Below are 22,461 nucleotides of genomic sequence, written 5' to 3'. Positions count from 1 at the left end.
ATGGAATTTCTATTTATCCCCCTTGTTCTCAGGCAGAGGGAACAGCTCCACATCCCACAGAGCTGAAGCAGCCATAAATAATTAACAACATTATACATAAATATATATAATATAAAAAAATATATCTATTTAAACATAAATATATGTATCAATATATAAATATTCCAGTGGCAATCCTGCACAGAGGAACTTTGCCAGCTTAAAATATTCCTATTTCACTGAGTTTAATGTGAAAGGAAATGTGGATTTTTGGTGTATTTGGGCACCCAAAAAAGGTGAGCTTGGCTTGGAGCATCCTCCCAAACTTCTCTCCCATGGATGGAACAATGGGCCATGCTCCATCTTTTCCTTTAGAAGGACACTGGGACACATTTAAGCTGACACAATTTTGTTGGAACTGAGCAATGGGTTAAAAACTCCTGAGGCTGGAAGTTTCCTTTCCTCAGGAAATCATTCCCAATGGATTCAGGATGCTGCTCCATGGGTTCCCAAGGAGCTGGTGCTGTACACAGCTAAATCCAGCCTTTCCCAAAGCCAATCCCACTGCTCACCTCATCATTCTTCAGGGCCATGAAATAATAATGGATGTTCTTGTTCCGGGCATATTCCTTCACCCGAGCCTTGAATTCCTTGTGATCCAGCACTTCTCCACAGTATTCCAAGACAAAAGTGTTGCTGCAAGAGTGAAAAACATCCATTTTCTTTGCAAAAAAAAAAAAAAAACACTGATAAACACAAAATAATCCCTCTTCAGGTGGATTCTCTGAAAGTAACTCCCAGCCTGGCCATCCTGGTGGTGCAGCAATAATGATGTGCCTTAATCTCAGGGAATTCTGATTAATTTGGGATTTTATGTTGTCATATGGGAAGGTGACAGAAGGATGAAGCTCCCTTTGGAGCAGGATTTGTTCTATATATTTGATATATTCATAGAATTACAGGATGGCTTGGGTTGGAAGGGAATTTTGAGGTTGTCCCATTCCATGGGCAGGGACACCTCCCACTATCCCAGGCTGCTCCAAGCCCCATCCAACCCATCCTTGGACACTTCCAGGGATCCAGGGGCAGCCACAACTGGTCTGGGCAGCTGTGCCAGGGCTGGAAAACACTTTTCAGGAAGGAGTTTTCCCAATATCCAACCTGAACCTCCCCTGGCCCAGCCTGAGGCCGTTCCCTCTCCTCCTGTCCCTGTTCCCTGGGAGCAGAGCCCGACCCCCGCACTGTCCCCTCCTGTCAGGGAGTTGTGCAGAGCCACAGGGGCCCCCCTGAGCCTCCTTTTCTCCAGGCTGAGCCCCTTCCCAGCTCCCCCAGCCCCTCCTGGGGCTCCAGACCTTTCCCCAGCTCTGTTCCCTTCCCTGGGCAGGCTCCAGGATGCTCCCTTCTCCCAGTAAACCTCATCTTGGTCTCCCCATCCTGATCCTCCCTTGTGCCTCAATGTCCTCACTCCTCTCTCATTTCCTGGCCTCACCTAAACCAGCACTGGGAATTACAACCCTGAACTAACAACAGGAGGAAAAATCCCCTCAGGATCTTCTTGTTGTCCAAAGGGGAGGAGGAGGAGAACTCAGGAAGAAAAGTTTTGCAGAGATGGGAGCAGAAGATTGAACACAACTGGAGTGAAGCAGGGACAGAGAAAGGGGAGGCAGATTTATCCCAAGAATAAACCATGGAAAGGCTGTTGGGAAACCAGGAAAAGCAAAACCAGAATGGCAGATCAAAAAATAGATGCCAAAGAGGAAGAGGGACACCCAGCAGGGACAAGGACGAGCTGGAAGAACCTCAGCCTGTCCCCTCTCAGGGAAATCCAGACCCCACAGGCCCTTTTCCCTTCAGGAGGGAGGAAAAGAGTGGGAAAAGGCTGTGGGAAAAGGGAAGGCTTACGATGGCAGGTCCTTGGCAGCTCTGAGCCCCCAGCCCTTCTTCTCAGTCAGGATCACCTCCACATCGGCGTGCTGCTTCTTCTGGAAGCGCCGGTTGGAGCAGTAATCACCATTTGGACACCGGGAAGAGCTGAGGGAAGGGAAAAGAACAGAGCAAATCAATTCCCAGCAGGAAAACAGAGTCAACAGAATGGGCTCTGATGGGAGATTAATCCCAAATTATCATCGTGAATTCCGTGTGAAACCTTCAAATGTGGTTTGCTATAAAAAGCACGACCACGTGAATGTCAGCATGCAAGTGCAGATCGTTTCTTTCTGGAAAGATAAAAATATTTGGAATGCTGATCCTGCTGTATTTCTGTATCAAGGCATCCCAATGGGGAGAACTGGGCTCTTCTCCCCTTGTTTTGGGGGTTATTCCTTCAAGATATTCCCTGCCCTAGGTCTGGCCTGTGAGATAAATGCAAAACTTGGGATTCTGCCAGATGATTCCAATCCTTCCACAATCCTCGTGCCAGGGGGGAATCCCACCAAGCACTCTGCCCCTGCCTCCAGCTCCCATGGAGCAGCAAACCTCTTCCAGAGGGAGAAGGAGACACCATCCATAGGCTGGAGAGGCTCTGGGGAAAGGAAATCCAAGAGGTTGTGAGGGCTGATCTCCTGCACATCATCCACAGATTTCAATCATGGAATCATGGAATGGTTTGGGTAGGAAGGGACCTTAAGGATCATCTCATTCCATGGGCAGGGACAGCTTCCACTATCCCAGGCCCCATCCAACCCCTGAAATCTGCCAGGGATGGAGCAGCCACAGCTTCTGCTGGCAGCTCCAAAGGTCACTCCAGGCCAGCACAGACACTTCACTGCCCCCTCCCAGGAATTCCAGGATTATTTGAGGGGTTCCCAGGATATCTCCAGGCCAATCCAAGGAGCTCCACTCACCACTCGATCATGAGCAGGCGATTGAGGCAATCCTCTCCACAGGCCACCTCCCCCTGTGCCCGCTCCTCCTTGGACAGAGGGGGGCACTCACACAGCATCCGCTTGATATCCCGGTGGGATTTGTTCTTCTTCCTGGGGAAGCCAAGGCATGGTAAGACAGGTGAGACAGCAGCCAGGTGGAGAAATTCCTCCTCAATCCTTATCATGTGGTTTTTGGAAAAAATGGAAAATAAATTTCTCTACAACCCTAGGATAATCGCCAGGAGAGAGAGGAATAACCAAGAATACTTGGTGATGATTTTGTGATGAAAAAGATGATTTCTTATAGAGAATTCCCAGGATATTTAGCTGTTTTTCCTTTCTCCTCCCTATGTTTATTTGGACATCCATATTTTAGTATTTCAATCAGGCAAATTGGAGGGTTTGGTTGCTTCAGCCTCTGTTTTGCTGTCAAGCGAGAGGATGAAAAAGGAGAAAATTAGAGTTAAGACAAAAAGCAGGGCATCCACTAAATCATATTTTAGCTTCCATGAAGGATCTGGGGAATGCTCTGGAGTGTGGATCCCAACAAGGCAAAAAATCCATAAGAAAAAGAAAACAAATTATGGCCATTAGACCTAAAAAAACTCCTCTGAGATGATAAATAAAGACATGGAAGTAACCGAAACCTTTGGAAAAGTGCCTTGTTTGTCCAAAAGCTTTCTCACACCCAGACAGAATTCCCTGTGCCAACAGAATGGGAGCAAGCTGGCACTTGGGGATATTAAACAGGCAGGATCTGGTAAAGCTATAAAAATGATATAAATAAATCAAACTTTCCCTCTGATCCTCCCATTTTCCAATTCTTTTCAGCACTTGGGACTGTCTGGGCCAAACCAGGGGATTCTCTTCAGGAAAAGAGAAAATGTGGGGAATGCAACATCCCTGCCCCTCCCTTCAAAGGATGCCAGTTTGGCCATAAAAACCCAACCATCCTGGAACCAAATGGAAGTTAAATCCCAAACTCGCTCCAGGAATTAAAACAAGGATAAAGCAGCAGTTACCTCTCTGTCAAGTAGACGTTCTCCTCGATGAGGTCGAAGTAACAGGGCATCTTCCCCTGCTTGGCAAACTCCTTCCAGCGCTGGGGGTCCCTGAAGTCATCCATGATGCACAACCTGCCCACCATGGAGGAATCCTGTGGTGCTGGCTCCACCTGCTCCCCCTCCAGCTTCCCCTTCCTCTTCTCCCCGGAGTCCCCATCGCTCTCCGAGTCGCTCTCCAACTCCGGCCGCCTTTTTTTTGGTGGGCCTCGTTCTTTCACGTCGTTTTTTTCCGACGTTTTCACCTCCTCCTTCTTCTCCCCACCCAGCACCGGCTCCTTGGTGGAATTGCTGCTGATTTCATGTGCCTGCACCGAGCCCTGTTCCTTCTGCCCGGGCATCTGGGATTTTCCAGAGGGGCTGGGAAAGCGAGGCTTGCACTCTTCATCCCAATGCTCATCCTCTTCATACTCCTCGTGGTCTTCCGTGAGGGAATCCGGCACCTGGCCCTGGATGCGTTCATAGTTCACCACGGAGGCTCTGCTGCCTGCCCTCGCATCCCAGTAACCATTGCCTTGCCAGTAGCTCTGGGAGCTGGGATAGGCTCCCGAGCCTGGCTGGTAAACGTAGCCTGAGTACACCCCAAAACTGCTGTCCGGCTGCTGGTAGGTGCTGCTGGGCTTCTCTGTCTGGGAGAAATCCCAGCCCACGGCACCCACCTCCTCCGGGGCACGGAAACCATCCAGCCTGGAGTAGTCTCCGAGGCCGGACTGGTTCAGCCCGCCCTGCCCTTGCCGACTGTCAGGCTTGGAGGAGCCCATCTGGTGTCGGGATGCGTCGGTGCTTTCCAGACTCTCCGTGACACAGAAGGGCTGCTCCTCTGGCCGCCCCATGGGCCTTCCCATGGCCACCACGTCGGGCAGCACCATCCTCTCCTCCGTGCCGGATTTACCGTGGCAATCGGCCGTCAGGTCCGCCTGGCTCGTGCTGTCCACGCCGTCGCTCTGCGCCTGGCACGGATCCGCCCGCAGCTCCTCCGGCTCCTTCCTGCTCAGCTCCGTGGAGGTTGCCAGACTCTTCTCCATCCCTCTGGGAGAACACCTGCTCTCCACCTGGGGACCACCTTTACTCCCCGTGCTTTCTGACCTCTCCTCATAGTAGGGCCTGCTGGGCTCGGGCCGCTCATCATCCCAGTGGTCGGAGAAGCGCCGGTTGCTCCGGGAGGAGCCCGGGCTGCTCTCCTCCATGGCTATGGTGGAGTTCTTGGGAACCACCACAACCGACTGGAGCCTCTTCCGTGGTGTCCCATCATCGGAATCCGAGTCCTCCGTGTCACTGTCCTCGCTGCCCCCCTCGCTGTCGCTGTCCCCCGTGTCGGAATAATCGTCGTGGCCGGCGGGAATGAATTCCAAGGTGTTGCCGCTGCTGTCGCACGTCGGGGCTTGGGTCACCATCTCCGTGTCCTCTGCAGTGACAATGACATCGGAGGAGGGATACAAAGCGTCTGGAAAAGCTGAGGCCACCAAGGGCTCGTTTCCCTCATCCTTCTCAGCCGATACACCAGGACACTGAACCCTCGGCTCATCCAGCTCAGCTCCCTCGGTGGAAACTGCACTTTCTTCCACAACCTCTCTGCTGCGGTGCTCCAGCGGCACTTCCGAATAGTAGGAATGTTCATTCTGGAACGATGACTTGCCTTTTGCTGAGCCAAGATCAACGTGCTGAGCATCCAATTCCAGCATCTCTTCGGCTTCCGAATGCTGGAGCAGCTCCTGGCACACACCTGGTGGGGGCACGTCCCATTTGGAAGAGACGCTTTCCTCCAGCACAGGATGATCCGACTGGAGCTTCTGGGAACAGCCATCCTGGGAGGAATCCCTGCTCAAGCTTTCCACTGCCAGGCTGATTCTATGGGAAGGATGGCCGTGCTCATCCTCCCCAGCAGACTTGGAATGGGAATCCTCCACGCTCTCATAATCACACGTCACCGTCTGCGGCTCCACCTGCACGTCCAGGAAAGTCTCGGATGTCACTTTCAAATCCGCAGGTTCCGCTTCGATTTCCACTTCCGAGTGGTACAAACCAGGGGTGGCATCATCGGAAATGTAGCAAAAAACAGGTTCTTTGGTTTTGTCACACGGAGTCACCTCCTCATCCAACTTCTTAAGGACAGGTTTAGTGGGATCTACATTCACAACAGGGAGAGGGGCAGCTTCCTCCGGCTGCTGCGGCTCCGGAGCTTCCGATTCCTGGAACAGGCTGTTGCACTCGCTGGACTGGACCCGGGACTCATCCGGCTCTTGCTCTTGGGACACATCCGTGCTCTCAAACCCATTGGATGGCAATGGATATGACGGGCTCGTCTTGATGGCAGGTGACGCTTCCGACCGACCCGGGCCGCTGTCAGAGGGTGCAGCGACATCCTCTACTCTGGAGGCACTGGAAGTTGCCAGACCCTCATCCTGAGCCTCCGGGGAGCCGTTCATGCTGGATTCCATGGGGAAACACGTTCTTAAGGGATCGTGCTTTTCCTTTAAGAACGTTTCTTGCTCCTTAACACTGTCGTGGCCTTCGTTTGCTGCAAGTTCCTCGGATTTTGAGTTCGCCAAACCCGCCTTGGACTCGTCGGCCTTTGGCAAAGCGGGAGAATCGCTCAACTGATTTAATGGAGAAAGTGTTTTTTCCCTTTCCAACTTTTTCACACTGGGCACCCTGATCTCATTGTTCTTTACACAAGAGGTCTCTAAATCTAGAGAATTAGACTTGGACTTGATTTCTTCGATCGATTCTGTACAACAGAAAGAACTCTTAAATTTATCAGGCTTTGGTGCGGGGGCCTTGGAAGGGGTGGATTTATAGCGGGAGGAATTCACATTACTGTCGGGCTTGGAATGGGACGACCCCTTCCGATAGCCCAGTTCATCGAGGGGAGAGCACCTTTTGGATACTTCACTTTCGGAAGTCCTTTTGGAATCTCGATCCGCTTTCGAGGACGACCTCCCTCTCCTGTCCACGTCGGCGTGAGACGATTCCACTTTGCTGTCCCTGTCCGACTTGGAGTAAGAGGATCTCGAGTCTCTGTAGGAGGAGGAGGAATGGGAGGACGTACGCCTGGAGTCGCTGGACCTGGAATGTGTCCTCCTGTACTCATCCTCCGAGTCCGAGCTCTCCCGCGCCCGGCTGTCCGCGTACGACCGGGAATATCGCGACCGCTCCCGGTACGGGGAGCTCCGGTGGTACCGGCGGTCGGAGTCGTAGTAATGCGAGCGCTCCGACCTCGAGTAGGACGAGCTGGTTCGGGAGCTGCGATCGGAGCGGGAACGGGAATGAGATCGGCTTCTCCTCCTATCTCTGTCCGAGCGGGAGCGGGAGGACGAGTACCGCGAGTCTCTCTCCGATTTGGAATAGCTCGAGTACTTCTCATCCCTGTCCGACCTGGAGCGCGACGAGGACTTGCCCAGGTCATCACCCCGGAGGGACGTGGAGCTCCGTCTTGGATCTCTCTCCTTTTCCGTGCTGGAAATCTTCTGCTCGTGTGACCGCTGGCTGGAGGACGTCCTCACGGAATCCTCGTCGGACTCGGAGCCCTGCAGCGCGCCGTCCGACTGCGAGAACTTCCTCTTGGCCCCCTGCCTCCGGGAGCACACTGGAGCACCTTTGGAGCTGTCAGAAACTTCATCCTCCTTCCCAATATGGGAATCTTCCTTCGGCGGGGTTATCTCCGTCTGCTCGGGCGCGGTTTGAGCCACGCGTTCCTCCGAGCCGCGCGACGCCGGATCCTGCTTGGCGTCGGGCTCCAAGGCCTCCCTGGGCAGCGCGTGGCTCGGCTCCCTCGGCACGGGGGCTTCGGCTTCGCCGGGCGGCGACAGCAGCAGCGCCGGCATCGCCGTCACCGGCGGTGGCGGCGGGGCCGCGGCTCCAGGAACCGGCAGCGGTGACGCCGGCGGTGGCGGAGGGGGCGGGGGAGGCGGCAGCGTTGGGGGGAGATCCACGGCCAAGGCCACCGGTTCCGTTACCGGTGCCGCCGGAGCCGGGGGTGGCTTTGCCGTGACGTTCAGTAAATGTTTTTTAAAATGAATCTTCCCCAATTCTACCTTCGGTTTTGGAGGCGAAGATTCCTCGGCTGAACTGGAGGCATCCCCCAGGTCCAGTTTATTTTTGGGGTTAAAATCAGTGGGAAGGGGAACCGCTGGAGGGGTGGGAGTTTCATTTTGTTTCTCGTTTCCCAGAGCAGTCAGGAATCGATTGGGTAAAGTTTTCTTGGTTAAACTAAAGCTGAAAGACACTTTTTGTCTTCCTTGCTCCTCAAGGTTAACCTTGGTTTTGGTGCCTTTGGGCAAAAAGCGGCTCGAGGCGACGCCTTTGAACACAGGGCCTTTGATAAAACCAGCTCTCGGCACCGTTTCAGGTTTGCCCTGCGGAAGAAAAAGAAGATGCAGTTGGAGGAATTGGATTTTGAGGGGTTTGAACTCAGTTCTGCAGCGTTTTCTTTCACCTGGTGAATTTTTCATGATGATACGAGAGAAATGCATACCCTGCGTCTGTCTTCATTGCCCAGCTCTGTCCTCAAAAAATCAATTCCTCAGACTTCTCCAGCTTGGAACTAAGCCTCCTCTGAGGTTTAGGCTGAGGCTTTTTATCTGACTTATTAATGACCAAGCTCAAAGTCCTTTTATCATTTAATTATTATTTTTTTAAAAAAGAGAGTTCAGCTTACAAAGTTAATTGAGGGCAAAACTCAGCTTTTTCATGCTGTTTCTGTGGTCCCAGGCTACAAAAGACCCCGAGTTTTAAGCTTAAAATGCATTTGTTTTCTTGTGATTCCACCTGGACGCAGCCTTCCAGTATTGGAGAAGGCTCCAGGGAGAGCTCAGAGCCCCTGGCAGGGCCTGAAGGGGCTCCAGGAGAGCTGGAGAGGGACTGGGGACAAGGCCTGGAGGGACAGCACACAGGGAATGGCTTCCACTGCCAGAGGGCAGGGATGGATGGGATATTGGGAAGGGATTCCTGGCTGGGATGGAATTCCCAGAGCAGCTGTGGCTGCCCCTGGATCCCTGGAAGTGCCCAAGGCCAGGTTGGACACTGGGGCTTGGAGCAGCCCTGGATAGTGGGAAGTGTCCCTGCCATGGCAGGGCTGCAATGGATGATCCTGAAAGTCCCTCCCACCCTAAACCATTCTGGGATTATGGAATTTGGTTCCAGCATAAACCAGACCAACAACAATTACAGCAGGAATTTAAACCCCATCCTTTCCCACCTCCCCCTAACAGCCTTCTCCCAGTCATTACTAATTCCTGCAAGTTCCCAGGCTCAGGCCCAGACCAGCATTAATTAACAACTCCCCAGGAATTCCCATCAGGACCCAGTGGTGCGCGATGACTCCGTCACCTCTGGATCAACCGACTGCTCCAAGCTCCATGTCCTTCCCACCAGGCTGCCTCCTGCCCAGGAGCTCACTCAGCAACTTCCAAGCCCAAAGCCAGGAATTTTCAGAGCACACAGCACCCTATATTCACCCATTTGGGAATTTCTCCCTGTTTTAAATCTTAGAGCTCATCTGTTTTCCAGGAATAAAATCCTGGAGAAGATCAAGTGAGAAACGGGCTCTGTTGTCAACAGTCTCTATCTCCAAAAACCCAAATTGCACCAGATTCATGGAATTCTGGAATGATTTGAGTTCATCCCATTCCACTCCCTGCCATGGGCAGGGACACCTTCCACTATCCCACACTGCTCCAAGCCCCATCCAGCCTGGCCTTGGACATTTCCAAGGATCCAGGGGCAGCCACAGCTGCTCTGGAAATTACATTCTGTGTGTTCACCCTAATTCCAATGGAAAGAGTCGTATCCAAATTGTCCAGAGCTGGGTTTTGCTGCTGTAGCTGTGCCATGAGCACATTTTTGGCAGGAGCAGCAGTTTCCTGCAGCCCCCTGTGAATTATTAAGGATTTTGTTATCCTTTAACTCATGGAAAACAACGTGGAGCTGCCCAGACTCAAGGCACCGCAGTAAATGATTAATGAGACATTGGTGGATTGGAAATCCTGGGGTTTTTGCACCCTGGGACATCACATATCCCAAAAAATCCTCTTTTTCAACACATTGGGGTTTTCATTGTGAGTATCTTTTAATGGTCTATCCATGACTCATCCTGGTGACCCAACCCAGCATCACTCTGGATGTGCAGCAGCAAATTCCCTTTACTGTGGTAAAACTAGTAGCAAAACCCAAAAGTATTTTTTTTAAATCCATGGTTTTTACGAGGGGACATTTCAGAGGTGATTTTAAAGGAGTTTCATGGCTAAAAGGGCACCCAAAACATTGACTTTGGGAAAAAGGAGCATCTCCAGCTCTGAAATGGGCTCCTCTCACCACAACTCACAACCACCTCCACAAAGCCCAGCTGAAAATGCCATCCCTGTTTTCCAGAGAATCCACACATCAAAAGTGATCCTGGGAATAATCCACAACTTTATATCAATTAATTGATGGAAGAATGAAGGACAAAATGAACACTACTGAGACCACCCTCCTCTAGGAGTTCAGCCTCCTGAAGAGTGAGGGAACAGCATTTTGGGGTATTCCTGGATCAATGATTATCCTTATAACCAGAAATTCCCACTTTTTTTTACTCCAGCCTGGGACAACAGAAGCAAGCAGGTTCCTCTCCAACCACACCCTGAGGGATCTCCACAGATCTGAACCCAAATTCTTATCAGAGATTGGATTCTTTAATCATATCAATTATAAATAATAACAAATGTATAGTTAAAAATATTGGAAATTCAGGCAATCAGCGTTTCAGAGTTTTCCTTCTTGCTACAACTTTGGTGCCATTATTTTAAGTGTCAACGTTTTGATCAAAATCCTTCTAATTTCAAGCACAACAGCTTTGAAATAATGGGAATAAGGGGGTTTGGATAGATCCCAAATATGGGATGTGCAGGCAAAAAAGAGCTGCCACATTTCCATTCCTCCCCTTCCCACAGCCAACTCTGCAGAGCTGACACATTCCAGGATATCTCCCCTCATGTGTTCACCCTTCCAGGGATTTTTTTCCTCAAATAACAGCAACTCGAACACAAAACACAATTTTCAGAATTTCAAACACACTCCACAGGTAACCTGGTAAATGTAATAGGTGGGAATTCCTGGGAAAGCTCCCCAGGAGAAGAGGAATTCTCCTTCCTCTCATGTTTTACAGAAAGGGAAAACTTCCCAAAATGGAAAAAAAAAGGCACATGCAAAATGATTAACATCTCTCATTTCAAAGACAGGAGATTAAAATCTATCCCAAGCCTCCAAGTTTTCTCTTTTCCCAATAAATTCATTGAGTCACAGGCAGCAAAACTCATTATTTTTACAAATTATGTCTTTAAATAATCAGCATCAACCCACACCGAGCTGTGCCATCACCGCCCGTGTGCTTGTGGCACGAGTGGTACTGGAATTACTGCCCTTCCTTCCCAAATTTAATGGGAATTACTGCCCTTCCTTCTAAATTTAATGAGAATTATCACACCTCATTCCTAAAATGAATGGGAATTACTGTCCCTCATTCCCAAATTAAATAGGAATTATTTCCTTTCCTTCCCAAATTTAATGAGAATTATCACCCCTCCTTTCCAAATTTAATGAGAATTATCACCCCTCCTTCCCAAATTTAATGGGAATTATTGCCTCTCCTTCCCAAATTTAATGGGAATTATTGCCCCTCATTCCTAAATTTAGTAAGGATTATTGCCCCTTCCTTCTCAAATTTAATGAGAATTATTGTCCTTCCCAAATTTAATGAGAATCACTGACACCCCTTCCCAAATTTAACCAGAAGAATCCCAGAAAAGGATCCATTTGCTCTATCCAGCCCCTCAGTGGCTCTGGATTCATGGAATGTCTCAGTCAAACCAACCCAGCTGGGCTCACAGGAGACCCAGGAATGCTGGAATTGGTTTTTACTCACCTCATTTTCTTCTTCTCTATTGCAATCCAGCCGAGGAAACATGGAAAAAAAAAGAAAAAAACAGGAAAAGAAGGTGTGAATAGCAGGTAGGAATAAGAAATGTAACCCTGGAAATCTGGGTTTGGAATGGGATGGATTTGGGAGTGAGGGAAACACCGACAGCACCCGGACACAAACACGGATCTGAGGGGAGCACGGCACAGTTGGGAGGCTCCAAACTTCCCTGGAAAATCCCACATGGATTAGGACAGAGCAAACCTTTTTGGAGAGAACTGCTGGCTTGGTGCTGTCACCAGTTATTCCAACAGGAATAAAACCCTCAAAAATGTGACTGAAAAAGGTGGATTTGGGATTCTTTCCACTTGAATACTTTCCTGAATAACTGAAAGTTTCTGCCTCTCATTGACAGAAATTAAAGATATTAATGAAGGTCTGACTGCTGTGCATATGCCCTGGCTATTTGCATAATTAATCCCTATTTTGGCAGCTTGAAAATGAATTAATTAGGATCATTCTCCATGCTGAGCCAACAGGAAAGTTGGGTTTTCCCAACTTTCCACTCCTCTCGAGTTCTCTGCTCTGATCCCACAGTGAAGACATTTTTCCTCAGGGAAGAAGGAACAGGAACACAACTCCCTCTCCCTGCTTTGGAGAATTTCTTGGCCCTACCAACACACCTCAGGCAAGGCATCAACAGTTCACCCATCCCTCTCTCATGGATCTACCAGAGATCCCAAAATCCCTCTCCAGCACTTCAACACAGCACAGGAGCTGGAATTTTCCTACATTTTATCAGCTTTTCAAAGATTTCCCACAGAAAATTTCACACACAAGCATCAGCTGAATGAGAAATATCCAGTTCTGGAAGAAAAAGTCAAAATTTTCGTTTCGGAGCAACCCGGACGCGGTGACGGAACGAGAAGCGCCCACATTCCCATTGAAACCATCACCAACTGGGAACTGGGAGCAAAGGGAAGTGCTGGGAAGAACTTCCCCCTCAGGAATATTCTCCTGCCCCTCCAAAGACTCCCATCCAAGTGATCCAGCTTATTAAAAGAATATAAATTATTCCCAGAGCAGGACTAATGGGGTTTGATTCCATCCAGGAGCCTCCTCTGGGGAGCAGATGGGATTTAATGGGGCCAGGAAAGGCAGGAATTCCAAATCCCACCCATTCAGGAGCACTCTGAGACTGGAATTAAGGCCTAAAAGGAGCTTTCAAATTCAGGATCACCAAAAGAGGAGTTTGAGACTTTCAGGAAGCATCATGTGGTTTGGGGGTTTGGGGTTGAGGTTTTGTGGGGTCAACACTCAGCAAAAACCTTGCATTTGATGATTTCAGGGTCTTTCCCAACCTCAGCGATTCCAGGAAGATTCTCCAGACTTCCTAAGGAGATGCAGCAGAAAATCACAACCAACAGGTGGAAGCTGAGGGTTCTAAAGCAAAAGTAACTCTCTTTATACACAAAAATCCATCTTTAATCAGCTGTACATTGGGAGACAGGTAATTAAATTTTGTGTTTATAATCAATAACAAGGATAATTAATGATAAGGAGAAAAGAGAGTCAGAATCCTTCAAATCCCAGAAAAATCCTGCAGGAAAAAGAGAAGAAAAAGGTGATCCCCATCCCTGGAAGTGCCCAAGGTGAGGATGGATGGGTTAGTGGAAGGTGTCCCTGGGTGGGACACGATGATCCCGTTCTAACCCAAACCTTTTGGGATTCTGAGATTCCATCAATTAAAATAAAAGGTGTTGACCTTCCTAAAAGTAAGGTTATGGAGTCCATTTCCTTCCCAGCCTCTTCCTTCACCCCAAATTAAAAAAAAAAATAAAAATAAAAATAGAATTCCAAAATTAAGGAAGGCTCTGCCGTTCCCTCAGGAACCTTGTGCCAAATTCCTCCCACGCTGAGATGAAGTTACATAAAATCCCCCTGCTCCAAGCTCAGCATCCATCCCAACACACAACCCAGGGCTTTTCCAGCATTTTTCCAGTTCCACAGATTTGGAGCAATTCCCTCAGCTGTCACCTTGCTTCCCTGCAGGCACCAAAAACCAAACTGGGATGAAAAAAACGAACATGGAATTCCTGCATTTTTGTGGCTCCTTCCTGGGAAAGTCAGGAGAAAAGAGTTGGTAAAACCCAAAATAAAACTGAACACCCTGAGAAGTGATGAAGAAATTTTTAAAATAACCTGAAAAACCACAAAATCAACCAAAGAATACAAAAATAATCCCACCACCAGGAAGCTTCACCATCTTTGATCTGTTTCCAGCAGCTTGATGCATTAATTTTGTTAAAAAACAAAATTAAACACCAATTAAATTCCAGGAAAAGCTTTTTTAAGGCTACAGAACCACATTTATATCAAAATTCTTCACATGGGTCACATTTCTATGATTTTTTATATAGAACCACATTTCAACCAAAATAATTTCTTGGAGACCACATTTCAACCAGAATTCCTTACATGGAGCCATATTTTGGCCAATTTTTTTTTTTTAAATATTTAAACTTTATCAGCTTCTCTCCTGATTGAAACATCCCAATTTTGTCATGGGAATGGTGATAAAAATTTTAATTCCAGGGTTCAGCAGCTCCAGCATTTCTTGGTGCTTCAACAGGTTGAGTTGAAGGAGATTTTTCCCTTTTTTAAGTGCAACCCACACAATAATTGGAATTTTATCTCGGTTGTCCTTATGTAAAAGGAGCCCAAAAAATACCCTCAGGCATCTAAAGTCTAAAAGACAAAACTTTAGGAGCCTCATCTCCCCTAAATCCTGAGGGTTTTTTTTCTTTTCTTCCCTATAAAAGAGGAAAATCTGGAAGCCTGGAGCTTTTCTTCTCTAAGTATCAGCAGCCTAACAGCCCTGGGAGCTGAAAAGGCCCATTCCCAGCAGGAATTCAGCTCAGGAATTCACAGGGATCCATCTGAAAGCCACCTCGATGTCCAAAGAAAGGCAATCAAATGCAAAAACTCAGCTCAGGAAATTGGGAATTAACCTGTTTTGTTCAGGCTGGGTTAGCCCAAAATATCCTGGATGCAGCTGGAATTCCAGGGAGCATCACCCTCATCCACACCAGGGCTAAGGAAACTGGAAAGCAACAAACCAAACCAAACCTCAGGTAGAAATCTGCAATTCTAACATGATCCTGAAGCCCAAAAGGAATTCTCCAGGTGGGTTTGACCATTTTTCCTGGATGCTGATGGAGAGCTGCACCCCTGAGTTCCTGCTGGGAATGCAATTCCCTGGGAGCTGGGGAGGAAATTCCCTCTCTGCTGCTCCCATTCACAGAATCCCAGAATTCCAGAGCTCATCCCATTCCCAGCCCTGCCATGAGCACCTTCCACTATCCCAGGGTGTTCCCAGCCCTTGGACACTTCCAGGGATGGAACATCCACAGTTTTCTCTGGGAAAACTGCTCCAGTGCCTCCCCTCACAGCCAGGAATTCCTTCCACATTATCCATCCCAAATTTCCCCCTCAATTTCCATCCTCCAGACCGAAGAATTTGCTGGAACACCCCCAGGCCTGAAGTGCCTTTGCTCGTCTGTTTATGAATCCCCAACGTGGGATAAAAACCAAGGACAAAAGTGCAGCTGTCTCTGTGCTTCATGGAATATTAATGGAATATTGGGAGGAATTCCTGGGAAGTCTTTTGTGCAGAGCACTGGGCTTTTAATATCTCAAGGTGTCCCTGCTCCCAAAAACAGCACATTGCAAATGGAGAATGGAAAAGCAGGAAAAGTCGGGAAGGTAACAGGAAATCCTGCTCCTTCCCAAAAAAACCATGGAGAGCAGAAAGGAAAAAGCACTAATGTGAGGAGGGAAAATCCCTGGGGAAAATCTCATTTAACCAGGAGGTGGAATTCAAGCTGAGTTCCCTGGAAAATGAGGTCGAGGTACCTGTGCTGCAGCACATCCCCAAATCCAGCTCTCCTGCTTCCCAAAAATCCCCATTTCCTGGTTTAGACAACAATCCCACTGAGGGTTTGGAGCTGGAAGTTTGGAGCAAGGGAAGTGACACCATTTCCCCTGTGCTGGAATAGGAAAGAACAAGGAGCACTGGATATTCCAGGGAAAGGAGGAGATAAATACATTGAAAATAAGGATTTATCCTTTCATTTATAAAAATGAGGAAGGGTTGACTTCATTTATTAATTATTCCATAATTTATCTGTTACAATTCTAGGATTTTAGAAAAGTCAAGATGTGCTCCAGGAAAAAGATCCAGTAGAGAAAACAATATCCAGTTTCTCTGCTCCTTCCCCCAACTGCCTGAAAATTCCCAAACTCCCCCCAAATCCTGCTTTTCCCTTTATGCTCAGGGCACACAGGAAGAAATTCCTCTTGAAATCCTGACAGGAATGAGGAAAAGCAAAGATGGGAAAGGGATTCACCTGGCACAGAGAGGGAGAGGATGAGGATGGAAGGGTGAGGATGAAGATGGGGGTGGAAGTAGGATGGGACCCAAAATAGAGGCACAAATCCCCACTGGAATTCCAAGCACTCTTGGAAAACTTTCCCCTCCTCCTCCTCCTCCTCTGGGAGCAGGGAAGGAGATTCCAGCATAAATCACATAAGATTCCCAAAAATCACATGGCCATGGGATCACTTCCCTGCCTCAAATCCCTCCTTGGGCACAAAGAGCCATCCAAGGAAAAATCCCACAGGGAAAAGGGAATTTGAACTGCATTTTCCCAACTTAAATCCCAAAATTTGGGCACATCCCTGAGTCCATCCAGAGTGCAGAGGGAAGGATGAGCCTGGATCCACACACAAATGCAGTTCAGCACCTCCAGGATGGTTTCCCAGGGATCTCTCCCTGTGGAACACCACGGGTGGGAATTGCACCAAGAATCCCAAAATCCACATTCAAACTCAGTTGTACAAAGAACCTCCCCCAATCCACATTAAATCCAAAGTTCCATGGAAACTTTGGACACAGGTGTGGGGCATTGCTGGGATCAGAGCAGCCAAGGGCATCATTTCACTCTGTATTTTCCCCCCTCACTAACAATTCCTAATTCAAATTAAAACTGTCCTAAAGCCAAGGTTAGGCCAGGCTTAAAGCTCAGGCTCTGTTCCACCAGAAAAACATTTTCCCTACCAGCACAAAGCCACTTCCAGGACTGAAAATGTAGGAATTAGTGGGAATAATAGTGAAAAAAACCCATTTTTTTTATCATTTTGCTCAAATCCCAAAATGATCTATGCCCAGAGAGAGTTTCTCTGTTTAAAGTTGCTTTTTTTAAGTTGCTCTTTGTAAATTCCTCAGTTTAAATTAAAATAAGCTTGAGCAGGAAAAGGATTTCAGGAGAAAGTCCTGGAACCTGAAAACTGGAGGAATTTAGGAATTTTAAAGCATTAAAAATAATAATCAGAAAAATCCCAGTTTACTTACAATTGTTGCTATCAGGGATTCATTCCCAGGGTTTGGGATTCATTCCCAGCCCTTGGACGTGCAGAGGTGCTGAGGCTCCACCTGAGCTGAGCAAAGAATTTGGGATTTGTGCTAAAAATCGGGGATAAAACTCCTCGGAGCAGCAAAGCAACGCCCCTCCCTCAGAGGGGGAGGATTTGGGAATGGCCCCCAGCATCCAGCACTTGCTGCTTTCCCGGGAAAATCAGAGATTTCCAGCCTTCCATCACCTCCCTGACCCCAGCATCCCCACCCCGGGGGGATTTTCCGTGAATGGGGCAGCAAATTCCAACCCGGATCTTATGGAGCCTGAATGACATCACCCCCCCCAGGCACTGCACGGCACCTTTGTCTCCCAAAATGCTCGGAAAATAAGGAATTCTCTCTTTGGGACACAGACAGATCCGTGGCACCCATTCCCAACATCCCCTAAAACAGGAGCCCATCCTGTCTCCTCCACCCCAAAATTCACACGGAGGCAAAAATATGAAATTTCAGTGTCACCACTCCTAATGCAACATCAAATACTGCCAAAATTCACCAGCTCAAAGCACCAAATATCCCATTCTGAGTCCAGACTCATCCCAAATTTACCAAGAAAGCAATTCCTAATCATGAGTTGACCCTAAAATCCCATTCCAAAGGGAAGCAGCTGCAACCTGCAACCCAAAAAACATAAAACAGAATGTTGCAAGGCTGGCCCTGGCTGAGCTCAGAGTCACTCCTTTGATAGAAATAAACAGAAATAAATAGAAATAAACAGAAATAGATAGAAATTCTCCACGGATTTATTTCTTACCTAATTATAGCTGAAGTTTAATGTCCTGGGATTTTGCCCAGCAGGAGCAGGGACATCTTGGGAATTGCTCTCAATTCTACAGGAGAGAAAAGATCCCTTTCATGCTCCTTTACACCAGAAATTTGCCATAAAATTCCAAACTGGGAATGGGTTGTGCAGGCAAACACCAAACACCAGACTCTGGAGTTTTTTCCTGTTGGATTTCCACGCTGCAAAAAAGCTGGGAATTATAATTATTTCCCGCTACCTGGGAACGACACATTTTGAATTTCCAGCTGGAAAACTTCTGCTGCTGCATTTCAAACAGGAAGGGAATAATGGAATTACAGAGATGCTGGGGAAGCTGTAAAATCTTGGAGCAATCCAGAGGGAATCCAGCTCCTTCCTGATCCAGCCTGATGCCTCTTCCTCACATCAATATTTTGGGAGAAAATTTTGACTCCTGGCTCATACTCTCCTGAATTTCAGGTCCAGTTCCATGTCATTCCTGAGGATTGTAGCCTCTGGGGTGGATCCCAAAAAGCTGAAGCTCACAGGAGAGGAGCAATTGCAGGGATGGAGCATTTTTAGGGAAGTTCACTTCCAAAAAATGGGAAAAGTCAGGGGAAAAAAAAAAGTAAAAAAATATTCCCTGTTCTACTAACAGTCCATCAACCAGAGCCACACTTAGACGTCCTCAAGACTTTTCCTCAAGGAAAAATTCTAAAATTCTAGAAGGAAAAATACCCATTAAAAACAGGTGTTTATAAATCCTCTCTTCCCTTCTAAATATCCAAACAAATCCTATTTAAAATTCCATCAGCAGATCTCGGAACAGGCTGCCCCAAGGAGCTCCAGCTGCCCCATTCCTGGAAATGTCCCAGCTCAGGATCCCAAATTCCCCATTCAGGCTCCCAAACCCAAACACAGAAAGTGAATTTTCCTTACATAATCCAACTTTCCAGACACATTAAAGCTGGAAAAAACTGTGGATATGCTCAGGCAGTGAGAGTCAAGTTTCTCCCTTTCCTCTCTCCATCCCACAGCCCGTGGGACCATCATCAGTCCCCTTAATAAAGTGAGGAGCATTCTGAGGGAAATGCAGGTGGAAAACTCAGCCTTTCCCTCCCCTCAGCATCTCCCAGGTGGATTGGAACAAGCTCCAGGATCTAAATGTGGGTGTTTAACCACAGCACATTTGCCAGGAGCTTGTGCCGAGGGAACCAACCTTATGGATGGCTTTCCTTAGGGAAAGGCAGGAAATAGGATCCAGATTCCCAGAAAAAAAAACATCCAGTCCCCAAGTGACACCAACAGGGAGATTCTCCAGCTCCAATGAACAGCAGAAAAAAAAATCCTTGGGAACAGCCACAACCCAGAACCTGGAGTTCCAGACTGTCTGAATCCGTAACAAAATCAACGGAATGTTTCATACTCTGATCCTAAATCCCAACCCACCAAGCCCCACCAGGATCACTGGGATGGCTGGAAAAGCATCTTCCCCCAAAAGGGAGCTGAATTCCCATTGGGGAGGTCTCCAGGAGCAGATGAATAAATGTAGTTTCCATTATGACAGAAGGGCGTGAGGAAAATAAATCCTTGGGAGTCTCCACTCTGTCCTGTCACAAAGTGTCACTGGTCCAAAAGGTTCCTGCACTCTCAGGATGGGGACGATCTTGGAATCTTCTTCCAGGAAACAACAGCATCAAGAGATGGAAGTGTCTGGTGCTCACAGCAGGACACAAACATCCATCCATGTCCACCAGGAACAGCTTGTCCAGAGCAGCTGTGGCTGCCCCTGGATCCCTGGAAGTGACCAAGGCCTCGTTGGACAGGGCTTGGAGCACCCTGGGATCATGGAAGGTGTCCCTGCCCATGGCAGGGGTGGCCCTGGATGAGCTTTGAGGCCCCTTCCAATCCAAACCAGTCTGGGATTCTAAGCAGCTCCATGGAGAAGCTCCATGTGGGACGTGGTGGCAGCTCCAAGCTCCGGGAATTGGGGTGGCCCAAATTTAAGCATCCAAAGAGTCAAGGAGAGCTGGTTCTGCTGGATACTGAAGTTCCCAGGAATCCAAGCTCTGGTTGACAAGTGGACATGGAGAGTGACCCACGAGGAGCCAGAGCTCCTTTCCTACAGGAAAATTCCAGTCAAAGCCATCGGCACGGACATGTCAATGTTCAGCTCCTGCCTCAGCATCCACTTTCTCCAGCCAGCCTGGAGCTCCAGCTCAGCAGCATCCCTGGAATTGTCCAAAGCCAAGTTGGATGGGGCTTGGAGCAGCCTGGGATAGTGGAAGGTGTCAATGCCCACAGCAGGAGTGGAATGAGATGATCCTTAGGGCCCCCTCCCACCCAAACCATGCAGTGAATAATACCCAGGAAAAGTAAGGCTGAGCCCGAGGATTCACCAAGCTCTGATCCCCTCTCCAAGCAGCACAATCCTAACATTCTGAGCTCCAAAAGCAACTCATCCCCAAAAAAACAACCCTGTACATCCCACCCCGTGGCAGGTACAGAATGGGGGAAGCCACAAACATCCCAGAGCCAGCACGGTTGGGTTTGAATTCACTCTCCCCAAACACTCAACAGATCCTCAGACATTCCTAACAACCTTCAGCCAATTATCCCGAACAATCCTTTTCTCCAGGTAAAAGTTCTGTGCTGGGAAAAGCACATCCAAATGAAGGCACGCCACTAAGGAACGCGACTCGGACACGGAGGGAACGCCGGGATTCGGGGTGGGCATGGGGAAACAACAACCCTAAAAACACCAGACAGACACCTCCCAAAAACTTCCTGAGTCCCAACACGGAACATCCACCCCAAAGAAACCCCAAAATCAGACTAATTAATCCATAATTCCATTAAAAAGCCGTTAGAGGAGCTGCTCCAGCTCCTTTCAACAGCCCAGGCTGGCGTCACTTTTAGACATTTTTAGACAACAAACAGCGACGTGAGACAACCTGGACACTTTTGAACACCAAATTCCAAGTTCCAGACCGATCCCAGGCACGAGGGCCCCTCCATATGCTCCAAAGTAAAAGACCTGAATTAACCTAAAAGTTTTGGGATGAACAAGAGAGTCCTTTGGACCCAGGGGGTCTCCAGGAAGGGATCATCCCACCAGGGTTAAGCTGAAGTAAACCAGGATTTACTCCCATCCTGGGAGCCACGTCTGGCAAAACACAACCTGGATTCCAAACGAAATCCTCCATTCCTCACTAATTTTAGAAGGCTCAGCCACCGGCACCGTTTCAGCTGCAACAAGGGGAAGCTGTTCCTCAGCTGCTCCAGGTGGGCACTGGCAGAACTCACTCAAAAAAGGTTTGCTCTGTTGTCCCTGCTCAAAAAAACCACCATTTTCAGCTTTGCCTCCAATCCGGCCATCACTCGGGGGGGGTGCTCCATGTCAGATGTCTGCTCCTTTCACCCCAGAGCTGGCAAAGTTTATGGAGCCCCTGAATCCTTAACCAAGGAAGTCTAAAAATGTAAAAATAGCGTTGAGAACCAGCGGGAAACTGGTCGGGGGGAGAAACCCAGCAGGGACAGAGTGACTTCTCAGGAGAGGCGATAAAGCCGGAGGCCCTGGCGGGATCAAGAGGGTGGGTTGGTGAAATTCCCCATCCAGAGGAGAACCGGAGTTCCCGGCCATTAGGCTGCTCCCCCTTCCCTGGCTCCTTCCTCCTGGCAGAAAATGGGGTCAGGGCAGGGGCCGCCCGGGGGGAGAGAATTCCAAGGGTAAAAGCAAGACGAGGCTCGGTAACTAGGAAAAACAGCATTAATAACAATAATAATAATAAAGAAGGTACTGAAAAATGGCCCCGCGGGGAGGCCGGGACACGTCCACACGCTCCGCCCGGCTCCCCCCGCTCACCCCCGGGCAGGGACGGGACAGGGAAAGGGACACGGGCAGGGGCAGGGGGGACACGGCCCCCGAGCCCACCCGCCACCCCCGGCGCGGCCGCTCCCGCCGCTCCCGCCGCCCGCTCTCCGCCCTCCCCGAGCTCCCCGCCCGCCCTCCCCGCGCCCGCCCCGGCCGCGGCCATCACGCAAGGCCGGGGATGCGCGGCCTACCCCGGACCCGGCGGGAGGACGGAGGGAAGGGGAAGGGCGAAGGGACAGGGAAAGGGAAGGAGCAAAGGAAAGGGAATGGGAAGGGGAACGGGAAGGGGAAAGGGCAGCGGCCCGGCTGCCGGCGGTCGCGCGGTGCCGGCGGGCCCGAGGCCGCGGAGGGCCCGCGCTTACTCCGGCGTGGGGTGCTCCGGGTCGTAGAAATCCCCCATGGTGGGTGGGCGGGCGCGGGGCTCCGCAAGTGCCCCCTGGCCGGGGAGGCCCCGCTCGCCCCGTCGGGGCTCCTCACATGGTCCGGCGGGGCCCCCCCGCCACCCGCGCCCAGCCCGGCCCGGCCCCGCCGCGATCCGCCCCGGCCGCCGGCTCCTCCTCCCGCGGCACCG

At 49.4% G+C, this 22,461-nt stretch overlaps 1 protein-coding gene across 2 annotated transcripts in view; it reads right to left on the bottom strand.

Moving 5' to 3' along the window:
• SETD2 (SET domain containing 2, histone lysine methyltransferase) overlaps window positions 1–22,395 on the bottom strand; it is a 50,437-nt gene extending 28,042 nt beyond the window's left edge. The window contains exons 1-6 of one of the 2 annotated variants that reach the window (XR_015807739.1): window positions 22,253–22,395; window positions 11,805–11,820; window positions 3,866–8,259; window positions 2,823–2,954; window positions 1,882–2,010; window positions 552–675 (exon numbers count right to left, since the gene is read on the bottom strand). Coding sequence is in view for 1 of the 2 variants with exons in the window: in XM_014892016.2 (XP_014747502.2) it covers window positions 552–675; window positions 1,882–2,010; window positions 2,823–2,954; window positions 3,866–8,259; window positions 11,805–11,820; window positions 22,253–22,290 (4,833 nt within the window). In the remaining variant the exon portion in view is untranslated. The remainder of the gene's footprint in view (window positions 1–551; window positions 676–1,881; window positions 2,011–2,822; window positions 2,955–3,865; window positions 8,260–11,804; window positions 11,821–22,252) is intronic. The other variant, XM_014892016.2, reaches the window with a different exon arrangement.
• Between the last annotated feature and the right edge of the window lie 66 nt (window positions 22,396–22,461).

Source organism: Sturnus vulgaris, chromosome 1, assembly GCF_052056855.1.
Source record: "Sturnus vulgaris isolate bStuVul1 chromosome 1, bStuVul1.hap1, whole genome shotgun sequence".
NCBI classification, from domain to species: domain Eukaryota; kingdom Metazoa; phylum Chordata; class Aves; order Passeriformes; family Sturnidae; genus Sturnus; species Sturnus vulgaris.
This window is presented reverse-complemented; position numbering and strand designations above follow the sequence as displayed.